The sequence below is a fragment of the Cucurbita pepo genome, chromosome 20 (assembly GCF_057944985.1).
Source record: "Cucurbita pepo subsp. pepo isolate OVF chromosome 20, ASM5794498v1, whole genome shotgun sequence".
In the NCBI taxonomy this organism is placed as follows: domain Eukaryota; kingdom Viridiplantae; phylum Streptophyta; class Magnoliopsida; order Cucurbitales; family Cucurbitaceae; genus Cucurbita; species Cucurbita pepo.
The window spans coordinates 9,507,051-9,524,715 of NC_141817.1; the positions used below are offsets into that span (position 1 = coordinate 9,507,051).

General features: G+C 36.5%; 1 protein-coding gene across 1 annotated transcript; it reads left to right on the plus strand.

Annotated features, from left to right (window-relative positions):
• LOC111783617 (putative transporter MCH1) lies at positions 1-885 on the plus strand. Its single transcript, XM_087120487.1, has 2 exons — positions 1-253; positions 428-885. Exons 1-2 carry the CDS (start codon positions 1-3, stop codon positions 883-885), a joined length of 711 nt encoding a protein of 236 aa, XP_086976613.1.
• Positions 886-17,665: the final 16,780 nt, after the last annotated feature.

Here is a 17,665-nt window from a genome sequence, read left to right on the forward strand (position 1 = left end):
ATGAATCCTTTTGTTATTGTTTCGATTCCCCGTGAACAACTTAAGGAAATTTCAAAAATTTCTTTGCCGAGTGTCTCAAAGGTATGTAAGGAGCCGCAAAGAGGAGAAGATTTCATCATCTTGCAAGCTCTTCTAAGCAAAGATATGGCTCTTATTTTCATAGCAACGGTTTCTGCATGTGGGTCGTCCGTTGCAGCCATTGACAATCTTGGGCAGATCGCCGAGTCACTTAAATATCCAAATCATTCCATAAGTATTTTGGTTTCATGAATTTCCATATTCAATTTCTTTGGTGGGGTCTTCTCCGGTTTCATCTTTGAAACCCTTACGACCAAATACAAATTACCCCGCCCTTTCCTGTTCGGTCTTACCCAAGTTTTCACCTGCATCGGCTTGCTCTCCATCGCATTCCCTTATATAAATTCAGTCTATGTAGCTTCGTTGATCATTGGGTTTGGCCTTGGAGCCCAAACTCCATTGATATTTGCCATAATCTCTGATCTCTTCGGCCTCAAACATTACTCGACACTACTCAACTGTGGGCAACTGGCTGTCCCACTTGGATCTTATATAATGAACGTGGAAGTAATAGGGAGGTTTTATGATGCAGAAGCCACTAAAATTGGAAATGTGAAGAATGGGAAGGGCCTAACTTGTAATGGAACTCATTGCTTTAGTGAATCGTTCATGATTTTGGCTGCAGTGACGTTGTTTGGAGCGATGGCTTCATTTGTGCTAGCTTATAGAACTCGAGACTTCTACAAAGGAGATGTATATAAGAAATACAGAGATGACATGGAGGTTAAGCATTCGAATGTGAAATTATATTCTTCCGATGATAAGAACAATGAACACAAAATGAAAACTCATGATCAAAGTAAATAAGAGAAACTACTCAACAAAAGCATACCTACTTTAGGAGATTCTACTTTAGTTTTAACCTTTTAATTTTGTGTTGTTGATGTTTCATTCTTTTATAAGGTTTATTTTAATACGTGACCATTTATAAATTTATTATCAAGAAAGTTGCATGACTAGTAAAACATATTGTGGACATGGGAGAAGGGAGTTTGAAATTTAATGTTTTTGGAACATTGGTTGATATTTTAATATCAACTGTCTTTTTATTTCTTACCATTGACATACTTTACATTTGATATGCCATATACAAAATAGAGGCAAGTCACTCTTGACTTAGAATGAAAATAATTTATAATTTCTATAATTTAAAAAATAATAGTTAATTAAATAGTTTTTTATATAATTCAACAAAAATTTACAAAAAGTAGGTTGTGGAAATCATTAACAAACATATAAAAAACAAAGTATACATTCAAAACATAAAATATCTAAATCATGACTTACATCTATGTTCTACCGTGACTCGTTTTCTGAAACTTCAAATAAAAAATTGCAAGAAAACTGACAAATAGATATCGAAAAGTACGATGAATTTTTTTACAAACCTTAAAACAATAAAAAAAAAATTTAAAATATAAACAAATACATTTACCATTCAAATGTACCATTTGAGATTTAATTAAAAAACTAGCATAGAAAACCAAATACAAATCAAGTACCAAAAAGACTGACGCCCAAGGAAAAGCCTCCTTCATGGCCGCATAACTCCCACAAATTTTCTACCTAGACTAATAAATCAACTATCATCTAAAAAAACCAAAAAGGTAATATCTTGTGGGTATAAATAAACTCAATAAGTAATCTACTTATAGGTTCTTAATTGCATCCATGACTTAGTTAGCTATCTTTGGTTTTCGTCTGGAATCTAGGAAGTTCAGACCTAAGTTGTACAACTATCTAAGCTTTTGGGAGTTCCTGAAGTACTTAAGGTAGTTTTCATGCATGCCATAAACCAAAATGTGGTTTAGAGGAAGTTCATGTAACCTGGTGTCGCAGGATCTCCTGAATGGCCTAATTGAGCTTTAGAGTGAACAACTTACTTAACTAGCTTACATTATTTAGGAAGTAAATTATGGGTATCCTAAATTGAAGAGGAGCAACCTCATCAAACATAAAATCATGAAGGATGGTATGGTATCATGAATCTTGAACATCATTTATGAAAAGGATAGTTGGTAACCCTCCACAAACCATAAGGTCACACTAAAATGGAAGAAAGACCTCGTGTGTAGACAAACTACTGAGTCTACCTGTGTTGCCCATTCTCCCGCTTGAGATGGGTTTATGGAAAAAAATCCTATTTAGAGACTCTTAACCATTTCCACACATGATAAAAGCATTAACACGAAACAACCTCAATGCACTACCTCTATGACCAAACTGAGTCAAACTCAATAACACTCATCATGAAGCTACCACTGAACCGAGTATTAATAATTTCCTAGAGGAAATATGAAGTGGTCTTGGCTCACTGCTAATAGGCAAGATAATCTTTCCAAGTTCTCCTAAATGCTATAATTGTAAACTAGGTATTTAAGGGCATCTTAACCGTTTATAACTTACATTCTTGTTTTAAGGACTTTTTGGACTAATTCATGGGGTTAATCATAATCTAGGTGTACTAAAGTTCAGTTCTTTAAGCATAACTCACGATTCATGGGTGTTCGATTCACTGAAAATGTCCTAACATGATAATTGTGACATAACTCTAGTTTTAGTGCTCTAATCTTATCATAGTTTTCTTATTCAAGTTTGTGCAAGGATTTAAATTTTGAAATCCCCATTATTAGTGTTTTAACTAAAATCAAAGTTTCTAGCATAGCAAAAATCTTCTTATATAGCTTAGAACATTTAGTTCTCATCATGGAAGAATGTAGTCTTTTGACACGTATTCTTCTGACATGCAAATCAATATGCTGAGTTTAGCATTCTAATTATGCACTCTAGCTATTTAAAATAATCATGCTCATAAGCTATCATATTCCAACAATTCCTAATATAACAACTTATGGGTCATTTTGTCCTTCGGCCCATTATGGGTCTTGATTGGTCTTAACACAATACCTGCAAAAGAATGAAAAGTTGGAAAGTTGAGAGAAGTAGAAGAGAAGAAAGAAAGAGTGGCCAGAGTACTCACCGGACCACCGCCGGAATTCGCCCTCAACCTTAATGTAGTTTCATGGACCTCTTTCTTGGAGTTATAGTGAGGCTCAAGAGGTCGGAGTCCCATTTCTTCCGTCAACAAACCGAGAAGGTCCATGAGGTGAGTTATTGGTATTCTTCAGATCCAAGACCACCATTTGCGACTCGTGAATATGTTCATAGAGGAGGATTGCTCTACAAGATCAGTGAAGAAACTTGCCCGGGAAATGTGACTGATATCGATATTTCGAGGTCTCTTTCCAAGAACTATAAGGAGGCGAACGACCTATTTTTAACTCTCTTATTTTGGTCTATGTTGAAGTAAAGTTTAAGAAAAAAAATATCCATACCTAGTTTAAATCACGATCTATAACTTTACCGACGAAACTATCAGATTTGGATTCTCGATCAAAAGATATGAAAAAGAGAAAATGGGAAAAAATCTAACCAAAAATCGAGTTTCGCTTTCCACCAGGAGAGAGAGAGAGTTTTTCCAACGAGCCACATGTCCTCTGGCGATAGGAGAAACGCATCGAGACCAGAGAGGGACACGAGTCAAGTTTTGGGTGGAGCTACGATTCATACGCCACGTGGAGCAATGCAACTTTGTCCTTTCTGTGACGGTCTGACCCAACCCACTAACTTGAGTAACGATCAACAACCCAACGAAGCAGTCGACCCGCTGTCAAACCTTAACTGCCATCTGAAACCCAGTCCATGACTCGCGTGTGAGACCTGCGATTGGAATCCTCCTGGGCACGCAGGGCGCGTGGAAGGTACGTGTAAGCTCCTTTTAGGCCCGTTCGATTTCTATTTGTCCGATTTTTATCCGGATTCTAATCCTAACCATGTTTTTATGTGAATTAGGATCTTATTGGAGAAAATTAGTATATTTGGAAATGCTATTTGTGTAGAAACGCTAAATGAAGGGCATGCATCAATCATGTTAGTCACCGGATTTCTAGGAAGCAATATTCGTCGGGATTGCTTGGAATGCATGCATGCTAGTGAATTTACCTTAGGTGGCAGTTTTCCATGACTGAATTTAAGTAATGTGATTATTACGAGTTTGGATGTAATATGTGAAGCATTATGAGAATCGTTTCAGTGTTGCACTTATGCTTTAAATTTCCACTATATATGTGTGTGTTTAATTCATGCTAAAAGAAAGATGAGAATTTGTGAACTTTGTGCTCCGGAAGCTTGATGGATGTTATCGCTCCGTTGAGCATGTATTTTTTTATTTTATATGAATTATGTATGATGATGTTAGAAAATAGTTGCACACACACACTTAGTTTTCATTATCCAGTATTATGTTAAGTCTAGAGATTTGTGGTTAGAGTGACAAGTCATAGAAGCCTAATAGACCACCACGACATACAAACCTCCTTAGGAGTACCCTTAGGCTGCAAGTGTATGAACGGTCTCTTAGCTTCATGAGGGACCAGGGATTCCTGATAAGAATCCACTGCTCCTAGCCGTTTTGCATGGGAAACGTGAGCCCACGAATAAGGGATGGGTAGCCCCTCCCCGATGAGGTGGACTATTATGAACCTAGCGGGTTGCAGCTCACTTCCTAGGTAAGATACCAAGTAGTCTCATAAGCCATGCTTGAGGTATCTCCTCGTAGGTCATGGGTCATTCAAAGCTTGGCATAAGGGAACTCTTAGAGTTTAAATTAAAGGACAGAGAACCATGACACAATATCTAACACTCAAAAGTATGAATAAATCTGAAATTATTATTACTAAAAAAAGAGAGAAAACTGAAATATGAAGTGTTGTACCGTAGGTTTATTTTACTAACAGTAAGACTTCTATTTAAACTAAAATAACTTCTATAAAGACTCAACCGATTTGCACCAAACTACTTAACGTGCAACTAATTTATTTGAAGAAATAAAGCTAACAGACTCCTAATAGAAATGAATAACTTGACTAAATAAGATTATAACTTATAGAAGAGCTTCTTCCAGTTCCGCACAAATGTGGTAATGAACAAAATAGAATATAACTTGACTGCTCTTCTCAATGAGCTACAGACTTATCAGTCCCTCTTAACGAACAAGGGACAAACAGGAGAAGCAAATGTTGCTATCTCCAAGAAATTACTACGAGGATCGTCCTCCAAAAATAAGTCTGGACCTTCAACTTCTAAAAGTGTTTTGATGAAGAAGAAGGGTAAAGGGAAAAATAAGATTCCTACTAACCGCAAACACAAGGTTCAAAAAGCAGATAAAGGAAAATGTTTCCTTTGCAACGAAAGCGGGCACTGGAAGAGAAACTGCCCAAAATACCTTGCAGAGAAGAAAGCCGAAAAGACACAACAAGGTAAATATGATTTACTCGTTGTAGAAATATGTTTAGTAGAGTATGACAACTCAACTTTGATACTAGATTCAGGGGCGACTAATCATATTTGTTCTTTTTACCTGCAAACTAGCTCCTGGAGAATGCTTGCAGACGGCAAGATAACACTCAGGGTTGGAACAGGAGAGGTTGTCTCAGCAAGATCAGTAGGAAATTTAAAGTTGTTTTTTGGAGATAGATTCATTATATTAGATAATGTACTTTTTGTTCCTGAAATGAAAAGAAATCTAATATCTATCTCTTGTTTATTAGAACAATTGTATAAAGTATCTTTTGAAATCAATGAAGTGTTCATTTGCAAAAGAGGTATTCATATTTGTTCTGCAAAACTAGAAAACAACTTATATATGTTAAAACCGAGCGAAACAAAAGCTATTTTAAATACCGAGATGTTTAAAACAGCTGAAACTCAAAATAAACGACAAAAGATTTCTCCTAATACCTATCTTTGGCACTTAAGACTAGGCCAAATTAATCTCAATAGGATTGAGAGATTGGTTAAAAGAGGACTTCTAAATGAGTTAGAAGACAACTCTTTACCTCCATGTGAGTCTTGTCTTGAGGGTAAAATGACTAAACGATCATTTTCCGAAAAAGGTTATAGAGCCAAAGAAACCTTAGAACTCGTGCATATAGATCTCTGTGGTCCAATGAATGTCAAAGCACGAGGAGGGTATGAATATTTCATCAGTTTTATTGATGATTATTCTAGGTATGGCTATCTTTACCTAATGCCTCACAAGTTCGAAGCTCTTGAAAAATTCAGAGAGTATAAGACTGAGGTTGAGAATCTATTAGGTAAAACTATTAAAACGCTTCGATCAGATCGAGGTGGAGAGTACATGGACTTAAGATTTCAGGACTATATGATAGAACATGGAATAAAGTTTCAACTTTCAGCCCCTGGTATGCCTCAACAAAATGGTGTATCAGAAAGGAGAAATAGAACTATGTTAGACATGGTTCGGTCTATGATGAGTTTCGCTCAATTACCCGATCCGTTTTGGGGATATGCAGTGGAGACTGCTGCATACATTTTGAAACATGGTTCCTACTAAGAGTGTTTTAGAAACACCTTATGAGTTATGGAAAGGGCGTAAATGTAGTTTACGTCACTTCAGAATTTGGGGATGTCTAGCACATGTGTTATTGCAAAACCCCACGAATTTAGAACGTCGTTCAAAATTATGTCTATTCGTAGGATACCCCAAAGAGACGAAAGGTGGTTTGTTTTATGACCCTCAAGAAAATAGAGTGTTTGTATCAATAAACGCTACATTCTTAGAGGAAGACCACGTAAGAAATCATCAACCTCGCAGCAAACTAGTATTAAGTGAGATTTCTAAAGAAGCTACTGATAAAACAACAAGAGTTGTTGATCAAGCTGGTCCTTCAACAAGAGTTGTTGATGGAGCAGACACTTCTAGTCAATCACATCCTTCTCAAGAGTTGAGAATGCCTCGACGTAGTGGGAGGGTTATAACTCAACCCGATCGTTACTTGGGTTTGGCAGAAACTCAAGTCATCATACCTGATGATGGCGTTGAGGATCCGTTGACCTATAAACAGGCATTGAATGATGAAGATAGAGATCAGTGGATTAAAGCCATGAATCTTGAAATGGAGTCAATGTACTTCAATTCAGTCTAGGAACTAGTAGATCAACCAGATGGGGTAAAACCTATTGGTTGCAAATGGATCTATAAGAGGAAACGAGACCAAACCGGTAAGGTACAAGCCTTTAAAGCTCGACTAGTAGCAAAGGGTTATACCCAAAGAGAGGGGGTAGACTATGAAGAAACCTTCTCTCCTATTGCTATGCTTAAATCGATTAGAATACTCTTGTCTATTGCCACATTTTATGATTATGAAATTTGGCAAATGGATGTTAAGACAGCCTTTCTAAACGTCAATCTTGAAGAGAGTATCTATATGGCTCAACCAGAGGGGTTCATTGAACAGGATCACGAGCAAAGGGTTTGCAAGCTTAAAAGATCCATTTATGGGTTGAAGCAAGCATCTCGATCCTGGAATATAAAGTTTGATATTGCGATCAAATCTTATGGCTTTAAACAGAATGTTGACGAACCTTGTATTTATAAAAGGATAGTCAACTCTACAGTAGCTTTCCTGGTGTTGTACGTTGACGATATCTTACTCATTGGAAATGATGTGGGGTTTCTGACTGACATTAAGCATTGGCTAGTGACACAATTCCAAATGAAAGATTTAGGAGAGGCTCAGTTTGTTCTTGGAATTCAAATTGTTCGGAATCGCAAGAACAAAACACTAGCATTGTCTCAGGCATCGTACATCGACAAAATGTTGATTCGATATAAGATGCAGGACTCCAAGAAAGGATTATTACCTTTCAGGCATGGAGTTCATTTGTAAAAGGAACAAAGTCCTAAGACACCTCAAGAAGTTGAGGATATGAGACATATTCTCTATGCATCAGCGGTCGGTAGTCTGATGTATGCCATGCTATGTACCCGACCCAACATATGCTATGCTGTGGGAATTGTCAGCAGATATCAGTCCAATCCGGGACGTGCTCATTGGACTTCCGTTAAGAATATCCTCAAGTATCTTAGGAGAACGAGGGACTATATGCTAATGTACGGTGCTAGGGATCTAATCCTTATAGGGTACACTGACTCAGATTTTCAGACCGATGTAGATTTGAGAAAATCGACATCAGGATTTGTCTTCACTCTAAATGGAGGAGCAATAATATGGAGAAGCATAAAGCAAGGTTGCATTGCTGATTCCACCATGGAGGCTGAGTATGTTGCTGCTTGTGAAGCAGCGAAAGAATCTATATGGCTTAGGAAGTTCTTAACTGATTTGGAAGTCGTTCCAAATATGCATCTTTCTGTCACTCTTTATTGTGACAACAGTGGAGTAGTTGCAAATTCAAAAGAACCAAGAAGCCATAAGCGAGGAAAACATATTGAGCACAAATATCATCTCATAAGGGAGATTGTGCAATGAGGAGATGTGATCGTCACACAGATAGCTTTAGAGCACAACATTGTTGATCCATTTACAAAGCCTCTCAGGGCTAAAGTGTTTGAAAGGCACCTAGTGAGTCTAGGACTGCGAGTTATGTAATCTAGGGCAAGTGGGAGAAAAGGCATGAGTATGTGATGTTATAGTTTATTGCATTTATGTCTTTCTCTCTACTCAACGTTATAAAACCCCACTAGAGTTTTAGTCCAAGTGGGAGTTTGTTGGGTTTTATGTCCTAAAACTCATAGTTTGTAAACAAAAACATATTCTATTTTCAATAAAGTTATTATTGTTGTTTATTCAGTAAAGATTGTTTTACGATTATTAATCTAAATCCAATAAACTAATAACACTCTAACTATAGTATGATTACTTGAACTATATGTAGAGACATAAGAGTGGATCAAGTTCAAGTATATAGTCAAAATGATCTATCGTATGGGGATATAAGGCTGAGTACCTTATCTTGGGGACACTATGGATGCGGCCCACTTTTGTATATGACATAAACAATGTGATCACTAAATTGTACATGTGGAGACATGTGAGTGGGGGTGTCCTATGCAATGAGTAATATATAAGATCGTGAAGAAAATCACTCTCACTTTATAATGTCGTTTACTGTTGAGACTGATTTTCTTTTTATTCGATGACCTAGGTAACTCAATTTTAATCCTGAGCTAACCATGAACTCCTGTTTATTCGGAATTATCCTTAGATTTACATGGGTGAGAGTGGCTCGAGTTCGCCGACTCAATAGACCTCCCATTTCAGGGGTAAGACTGGGTGAATGGCTGGGGACGTGGGGTGCAAGATGGAATCCACTCCTACCCACTTTTAGGGATAGAAGAGATGTAATTTCCTTAAGCACTGACTCTAGATCTTGAACAAGGGGCCCCACCCTCTCATTGGCCCGAGAGGGATTCGGTTTACTGGTTGGACCACAAACAAATTGTTCATTAGAGAATTAGTGAGACATAAGGAACAGGAAGTAACTTCAGGGGTAAAACGGTAAATTGACCCAGCTCTTGTTACGAACAACCTGTGAAGGATCGACTTACTAATCATGGTTATATCAAATGAACAGAAATATATCTATAGTGAGGGGAGTGCAACTACTAGGCTATAGTGGAGTGTCCTAGTAGTTAACGAATGTTGGTTAACAAGGTTAATGAGTTTAACCGGTTAATCTTGGATCGTTGGAGCCCATGATCTATAGGTCCATTAGGTCCCGATGCTAGCTCATATTGGACTAAACCATAGAACAGTGTGACGAGAGAGTTCAAAGTGTTCGAATTCAAATTAGGGAATATGCGCTACATATATACGATATATTTAACCGCATTTTTGTTTTATTTACGAATTAAACAAAAAGAGAGAATCTAAGATATTTAAATAAGATTTAAATATCTTAATCGGTTGGAATTGATTGAGATTGACATTTGAATTAATATTAAATATTAATTAAATAGTTTAATTAATCATTTAATATTACTTCAATTTGAAATTAATTATTCAAATTAATTGTTGAATTAAAATGAAGAAAGTCAAAATGCTAACTTCATTTAATGGAAAAATCCATGTCAGTGGAATTTTGAGGTGTCAAAATTTGGTTTAACCAAACTTGCATGCTTGCCAAATAAACTCCACAAATTTTAGTGGAATTTTGAGTGTCAAAATTTGGTGAACTCAAACTTGCATGCTTGCCACATAAGCCCAAACATTTGAGTGAAATTTTGAGTGTCAAAATTTTGTGATCTCAAATTTGAATGAACATGCAAACATAACTCTATAAATAGAGTGATCATGGTACATGGAAGGTCTTCTTGGTGAAAAACCTTAGAAAAACCTCTCACAAACACTCTTTTCATATATACAAAATCCCTCCCAAGTTTAGTCACTCACCGGATTCCACAATCCCGTTCTAAGGCCGGAGGATAGTGGAGAAGACACTAGTGGTGGTTCGAAACCAGTTCGTGAGGAAAAAAGAATTTGAACTACACAAGGTTAGTATTCAAACTCATTAAGTTTTAATACTTATGAACATGCTAGTTATTTACTATAATTGATGTTCTAAAAGTGCCTAAGATCCAAATTGCTTCCGCATGTGTTATATTAACACCATCACATGAAATTGCAGTTGAGCCTGCTATAAAACAAAAACTTGTTGTGGAGCATCTGTCATTCACGTCAGCAGCCCAATCAGCATCCACAAAACTACTTAAGAAAAATGACTTTGATTTCTCATCCATTAATCCATAATTTAGAATGTCATTGATGTAACAAATAATCATTTTTGCTGCAATTAAATGAATCTAATGTGGCTTATCCATAAATTGAGATACAACTCCTACTGAACAAGCAATGTCTGGCCTTGTGATAGTTAAATAGAATAAACTACCAACAAGTTGCAGAAAGAACGTGGCATCTTCTAATGACTTCCCTTCATTCCTAGCTAATTTGAGATTTGGTTCCATAGGAGTAATTTTATCTCTTGAATTCTCTATACGAAACAGCTGCAATAAACTTGCTGCATATCCTTTTTGAGAGAGTAAATTACCATCACACTTCTTAGTTTCCAAACCGAGAAAACAATCAACTTCACCTAATCTTGTAATTTCAAAACTAACAGACAAGACATCTTTGAGACTACTGATTTCAACAATATCATCACTAGTAATAATCACGTCATCAACATAAAGTAAGGGCAGGGTGCATACAGCTGTTGTTTTCTTAACATATAAGCTTGGATCAGCACATAAAGACTTAAAACAACAAAAATTAAGATACTGAGCAATCTTACCAAACCAAGCACGAGGAGCTTGCTCGAGTCCGTACAATGCCTTCTTAAGTCTGCACACATAATCAGGATATTCCTTAGAGGTAAATCCATGCACAAAAATATCACGATTCAACTCTTCGTAAAGGAAAGCATTTTTCACATCAAGCTGCCATAACTTTCAGCCTTTACTAGCAACTAAAGAGATGATTGTCTGTAATGATGTCATCCTTGCGACCGAACTAAAAGCCTCATCATAGTCTCGACCATATTGCTGAGAGAACCCACGAGCAACAAAACGAGCTTTGTGTCTATCAATTCTATCATCAACTTTTTTCTTCAACTTGTAAACTCTCTTACAAGTAATTAAACCGGCATCATGAGACTTTGGTACAAGCTCATAGGTGTCATTTTTTTCAAGTGCTGAAATTTGTTCCATCATTGCATTTTCCCATTCTGAAATCCCTTTAGGTTCACTATACAACTTCGGCTCATTTTCCCTTGTATCTCCCCTAAAAAAACAAGATAGAACAGAAAATTTATTATTGTCAACTACAAAATCAGACAAATGATATGATAATTTTTTTATCTTTGAGGATTTTTTCTTGTGCCAACCTCAATATTTGTAGTGGCTTCTGTATTCTCCTCAGCTTGAATGCCGGTTGCAATTGAAAATTTTCTTTCTCCCTAATGTAGAATCATTAGGAAAGCGTGCAATAGTAGTTGTACTTTTGCTGCTATCTGCATCGTCTTTGTAATATGAAATTTCATCAAACACCACATCACGAGATACAATAACCTTCTTTGTTTCCAAATCCATACACCACCAACGCTTTCTATGAGTATCATAGCCAACAAAAATGCATTTCTTGTTCTTTGGGTCAAGTTTAGTTCGATTATGTTTCAGTACATGAACATGACAAATAGACCCAAAATTATAAAAATAACTCACATTGGGTTTATGATGATAAATTAGCTCGAATGGTGATGATTGTGTCCTTGGCCATGGAGGCAGCCATATACAACATGCCAAGCTATTTGATCACTTGTGGATGTATATAATAAAATGATGTAAAATTCACAAGAATAAGTGCAAGTATACACTATCACAAGTAGCAAGTAATAAGTAAATTATCGATTCCACATGGAACCTATCTTTTTGGTTAATTTTATCGCTGGAAATTAAATGAGTTTTTGGGTAACATTCAAATGGGAGTTGGAGATTTTAACTATTTAAACAAAACTAAAACAGAGTGCCACTGCTGTCGAAAAACAGAAAATGATGAGAAAATCAACTCTAATGAGGAAGGTTCGGCTAAGAGGGATTAAATAGATAAGTTGTTGAGTTTTGTGGTAGATTTTAGTTCCTTTTAATAGATTCTCAAGCCCACTTCCAAGGGTCATGAATGGTGATTATTTCCATAATCGTTGTAATTTCTATTAACAAGGCTCTAAGAAAAGAATTATTCCTAACCCTTCTATTACCCTTCAAGTCTCCTTGCTATGGAACTAGAGTATTAAAGAGGATTTCATTGCTCCCTCTCTTCTCCCGAATAAGAGAACAACTATGTATGTAAAGTAGCTAATTAAACATACATGTAAATCATTAACAACAACTCTTTAATAAACTAAAATCATACCGTCAACATACTTAAACTATATAAAACTCTCTCGCCTCCCCTATTAAGTTTAGCTCTCCATACAAACTGAATTAAACAGAGGAATCCGCATCTTCATCATGTAAAATTGATAAAATAAGGAAAGAGAATAAGGAAATAGAGAGTTAATCCGCATCTTCCCAGGTTTTGTCTTTCTCGATCATCGAAAGCTCCTCCTTTGACAGGTGCATCATCAACCAAAGCATCTTGTCGTCCATCTTTAGACTCTTCTTGTCGTTCATCTTCAGACTCTTCTTGTCGTTCATCTTCAGACTCTTCTAGTCGTTCATCTTCAGACTCTTCTTACATTTCTTCAGAAGTAAATTATGGGTATCCTAAATTGAAGAGGAGCAACCTCATCAAACATAATAACTTGAAGGATGGTATGGTATCATGAATCTTGAACATCATTTATGAAAAGGATAGTTTGTAACCCTCCACAAACCATAACGTCACACTAAAATGGAGGAAAGACCTCGTGTGCAGACAAACTACTGAGTCTACCTGTGATGCCCATTCTCCCGATTGAGATGGGTTTATGGAAAAAAATCCTATTTAGAGACTCTTAACCATTTCCACACATGATAAAAGCATTAACACGAAACAACCTCAATGCACTACCTCTATGACCAAACTGAGTCAAACTCAATAGTACTCATCATGAAGCTACCACTGAACATGGTATTTTTAGGTCTATTTGTGTCACTGAGTATTAATAATTTCCTAGAGGGAATATGAAGTGGTCTTGGCTCTAGTGATATCATTCACCACTGCTAATAGGCAAGATAACCTTTCCAAGTTCTCCTAAATGCTATAATTGTAAACTAGGTACTTGTATTAAGGACTTTCTAGACTAATTCATGGGGTTAATCATAATCTAGGTGCACTAAAGTTCAGTTAAGCATAACTCACGATTCATGGGTGTTCGATTCACTAAAAATGTCCTAACATGATAATTATAGATCGTCAACCTAAAGCTTGAACTCTCAATGCTAAAAAAAAAAAAATATGAAAAAAAGTCCTAATTGCTCGTTGTCAGACAATCTGCATCACCAATGGAGGTGTCTGAATCGAAGGTAATTGGGATGTAAAAAAAAAAAAAAAAAAAAAAAAAAGAGTATCCTTATTGTTCAGATGAGTTGCATCACAAATGTGGCCACACTAAAAACTATAGGATGCTAGCAAAAGAGTCGAGTTAAGGGGAGAATGAGTGTTAGCCTGTATAGTCATCCCTTGAAGACTTAGGTGATTTGCACCACAAGTGGAAGCACCCAGAGAATAGGGGGATGACTTGAAGGATTCTTAGGAGAAAAAAATTTGTCATGATAAGAGAAAGTTAATGAAATAAATTATGAAGCAAAGGTAAAATGAATGGTAATCATTTTAGTAGTGTTTTGGAGAATACGATGGAAGTGAGGAATGTGTTACTTTTGTGGTAAGATTTGGTGATAAGTGTAGGGTGAAATGTGGGAAATAACTAATTTGAGGAAGGAATATAAAGAATGTGATCTAAATCATGTCTATGATGAATACTCACGAACAGTTTGTTAATGAGAAAAAAGGGAGAGTGAAGAGAATGATTGCTCAAGGATGAGCAATCTTTTAAGTTTGGGTGTGTGATAACTCTCTAAATGTAGAGTCATATCAAGTCTTTTTGTAGTTAATATTGCACTCTTATTCACCATTTTCTCATTTATTCCCCATTTATTCTACTTAGTGAACATGAAATCGTTTATTGCGGCTGAACATGAAAAAAATATGATTTGGCATAAATCGATCTTAATTGTATATTTAATTGAATTATGTGGTAAAATTTCAGACATTTATGCTAAACCATGTGGGAGTAGCAAATTTGGAAACAAATGGGGATGACATGGAAATTTTAAATCCACGTCAGCAGTCCAAGTGGGTCATTGACTACCCAATGAGGAACATCCTATGGGGACAATTTATTCCTTTTCAGCCCTAAAGCCCAATGAGGAAATGGACAACTTATTCCTTTTCAGCCCTAAGGGGGAACTCATGCACAATATAAAAGGAAAAGGAAGACCAAGAGGAAGGGGAGCCACACTTTGGGGGAGAAAATCGAATTACACAGCAGCAGCCTCTGCTGCAGTGAACTGCTGTGAAACCAAAGAAGAAGAAGAAAACCCTAATCCAGCAGCTGTTGCCAGCAGAAGGAACAGGAGACCAATAAGGATTGATTAGGGCAAAGAGGTGGACGTGAGAGCTCAAGAGAAGGAAACTTCCATTGACGAATGGCAACAAACCGGGATAACTCTCTATTTCCTTATTCTCTTTCCTTATTCCATCAATTTTACATGATGAAGATGCGGATTTCTCTGTTTAATTCAGTTTGTATGGAGAGCTAAACTTAATAGGGGAGGCGAGAGAGTTTTATATAGTTTAAGTACGTTGACGGTATGATTTTAGTTTATGAAAGAGTTGTTGTCAATGATTTACATGTATGTTTAATTAGCTATTTTACATACATAGTTGTTCTCTTATTCGGGATAAGAGAGGGAGCAATGAAATCCTCTTTAATACTCTAGTTCCATAGCAAGGAGACTTGAAGGGTAATAGAAGGGTTAGGAATAATTCTTCTTCTAGAGCCTTGTTAATAGAAATTACAACGATTATGGAAATAATCACCATTCATGACCCTCGGAAGTGGGCTTGAGAATCTATTAAAAGGAACTAAAATCTACCACAAAACTCAACAACTTATCTATTTAATCTCTCTTAGCCGAACCTTCCTCATTATAGTTGATTTTCTTATCATTTTCTGTCCAACCTTAACTGCCATTTGAAACCCAGTCCGTGACTCGCGTGTGAGACCTGCGATTGGAATCCTCCTGGGCACTCGGGGCGCGCGGAAGGTGCGTGTAAGCTCCTTTTAGGCCCGTTCGATTTCTATTTGTCCGATTTTTATCCTGATTCTAATCCTAACCATGTTTTTATGTGAATTAGGACCTTATTGGAGAAAATCAATATTTTTAGAAATGCTATATGTGTGGAAACGCTAAATGAAGGGCATGCGTCAATCATGTAAGTCACTGGATTTTTAGGAAGCAATACTTGTAGGGATTGCTTGGAATGCATGCATGCTAGTGAATTTACCTTAGGTAGCAGCTTTCCATGACTGAACTTAAGTAATGTGATTATTACGAGTTTGGATGTAATATTTGAAGCATTATGAGAATCGTCTGAGTGTTGCACTTATGCTTTAAACTTCCGCTATATATGTATGTGTTTAATTCATGCTGAAAGGAAGATGAGAATTTTACTCCGGAAGCTTGATGGATGTCATCGCTCCGTTGAGCATGTATTTTTTAATTTTACATGAATTATGTATGATGATGCTAGAAAATAGTTGCACGCACACTTAGTTTTCATTATCCAGTATTATGTTATGTCTAGAGATTTATGGTTAAAATGACAAGTCATAGAAGCCTAATAGACCACCACGACATACAAACCACCTTAGGAGTACCCTTAGGCTGCAAGTGTATGAACGGTCTCTTAGCTTCATGAGGGACCAGGGATTCCCGATCAGAATCCACTGCTCCTAGCCGTTTGCATGGAAAACGTGAGCCCACGTCGAACAGACCATTTAGTTGGATGAGATAAGGGAAGGGTAGCCCCTCCCTGATGAGGTGGACTATTATGGACCTAGGGGGTTCTAGCTCACTTCCTAGGTAAGATACCAAGTAGTCTCATAAGCAATGCTTGAGGTAGCTCCTCGTATGTCACAAGTCATTCACAGCTTGGAATGAGGGAACTCTTAGAGTTTAAATTAAAGGACAAAGAACCATGACACAATATCTAACACTCAAAAGTATGAATAAATCTGAAATTATTATTACTAAAAAAAGAGAGAAAACTGAAATATGAAGTGTTGTACCGTAGGTTTATTTTACTAAAAGTAAGACTTCTATTTAAACTAAAATAACTTCTATAAAGACTCAACCGATTTGCACCAAACTACTTAACGTGCAACTAATTTATTTGCAGAAATAAAGCTAACAGAGTTCTAATAGAAATGAATAACTTGACTAATTCAAGCTAGCAATAAGTTACACTAAATTCTGTAGCCTCAGTTAGTGCAAGCTTATTTCTCAATAACTTCGAGAGCCTTACGAAAAACATCAAAATTCACTTTGACAAGTGCCTTAGTAAATATGTTTGCAACTTGCTTATTAGTATGTATTTTCTGCAGTTCAAAATCCTGCGAAAACACTTTCTCTCGAACAAAATAATAATGAGCTTCAATATGTTTCGAACGAGCATGAATCACCGGATTTCGAGCAAGTTTTATTGCACTTTCATTATCACAATTAATTTGAGTTGGATGATTGAGAGTAGTCACCATTTCTTGAATAAGCCTCCTAAGCCACAAACATTCTTGAGTAGCCATTGTAGCAGCTACATATTTTGCTTCATAGCTGGACAAAGCAACAGTTCTTTGCTTTTTACTGCACCATGAAATTGCAGTTGAGCTTGCTGTAAAAAAAAAACTTGTTGTGAGGTATCTGTCGTTCACGTCACCAGCCCAATCAGCATCCACAAAACTACTTAAGAAAAATGACTTTGATTTCTCATACATTAATCCATAATTTAGAATGTCATTGATGTAACAAAGAATTCTTTTTGCTGCAATTAAATGAGTCTCATGTGGCTTATCCAAAAATTGAGACACACCTCCTACTAAAAAAGCAATGTCTGGCCTTGTGATAGTTAAATAGAATAAACTACCAACAAGTTGCCGAAAGAATGTAGCA

What these genes read in the sequence shown, in the direction of transcription:
- LOC111783617 (XM_087120487.1), top strand. Translation starts at nt 1, where the DNA reads ATGAATCCTTTTGTTATTGTTTCGATTCCCCGTGAACAACTTAAGGAA. An exon ending in ATATCCAAATCATTCCATAA is followed by an intron (nt 254 to 427) that starts GTATTTTGGTTT and finishes ATATAAATTCAG; the next exon opens with TCTATGTAGCTTCGTTGATC.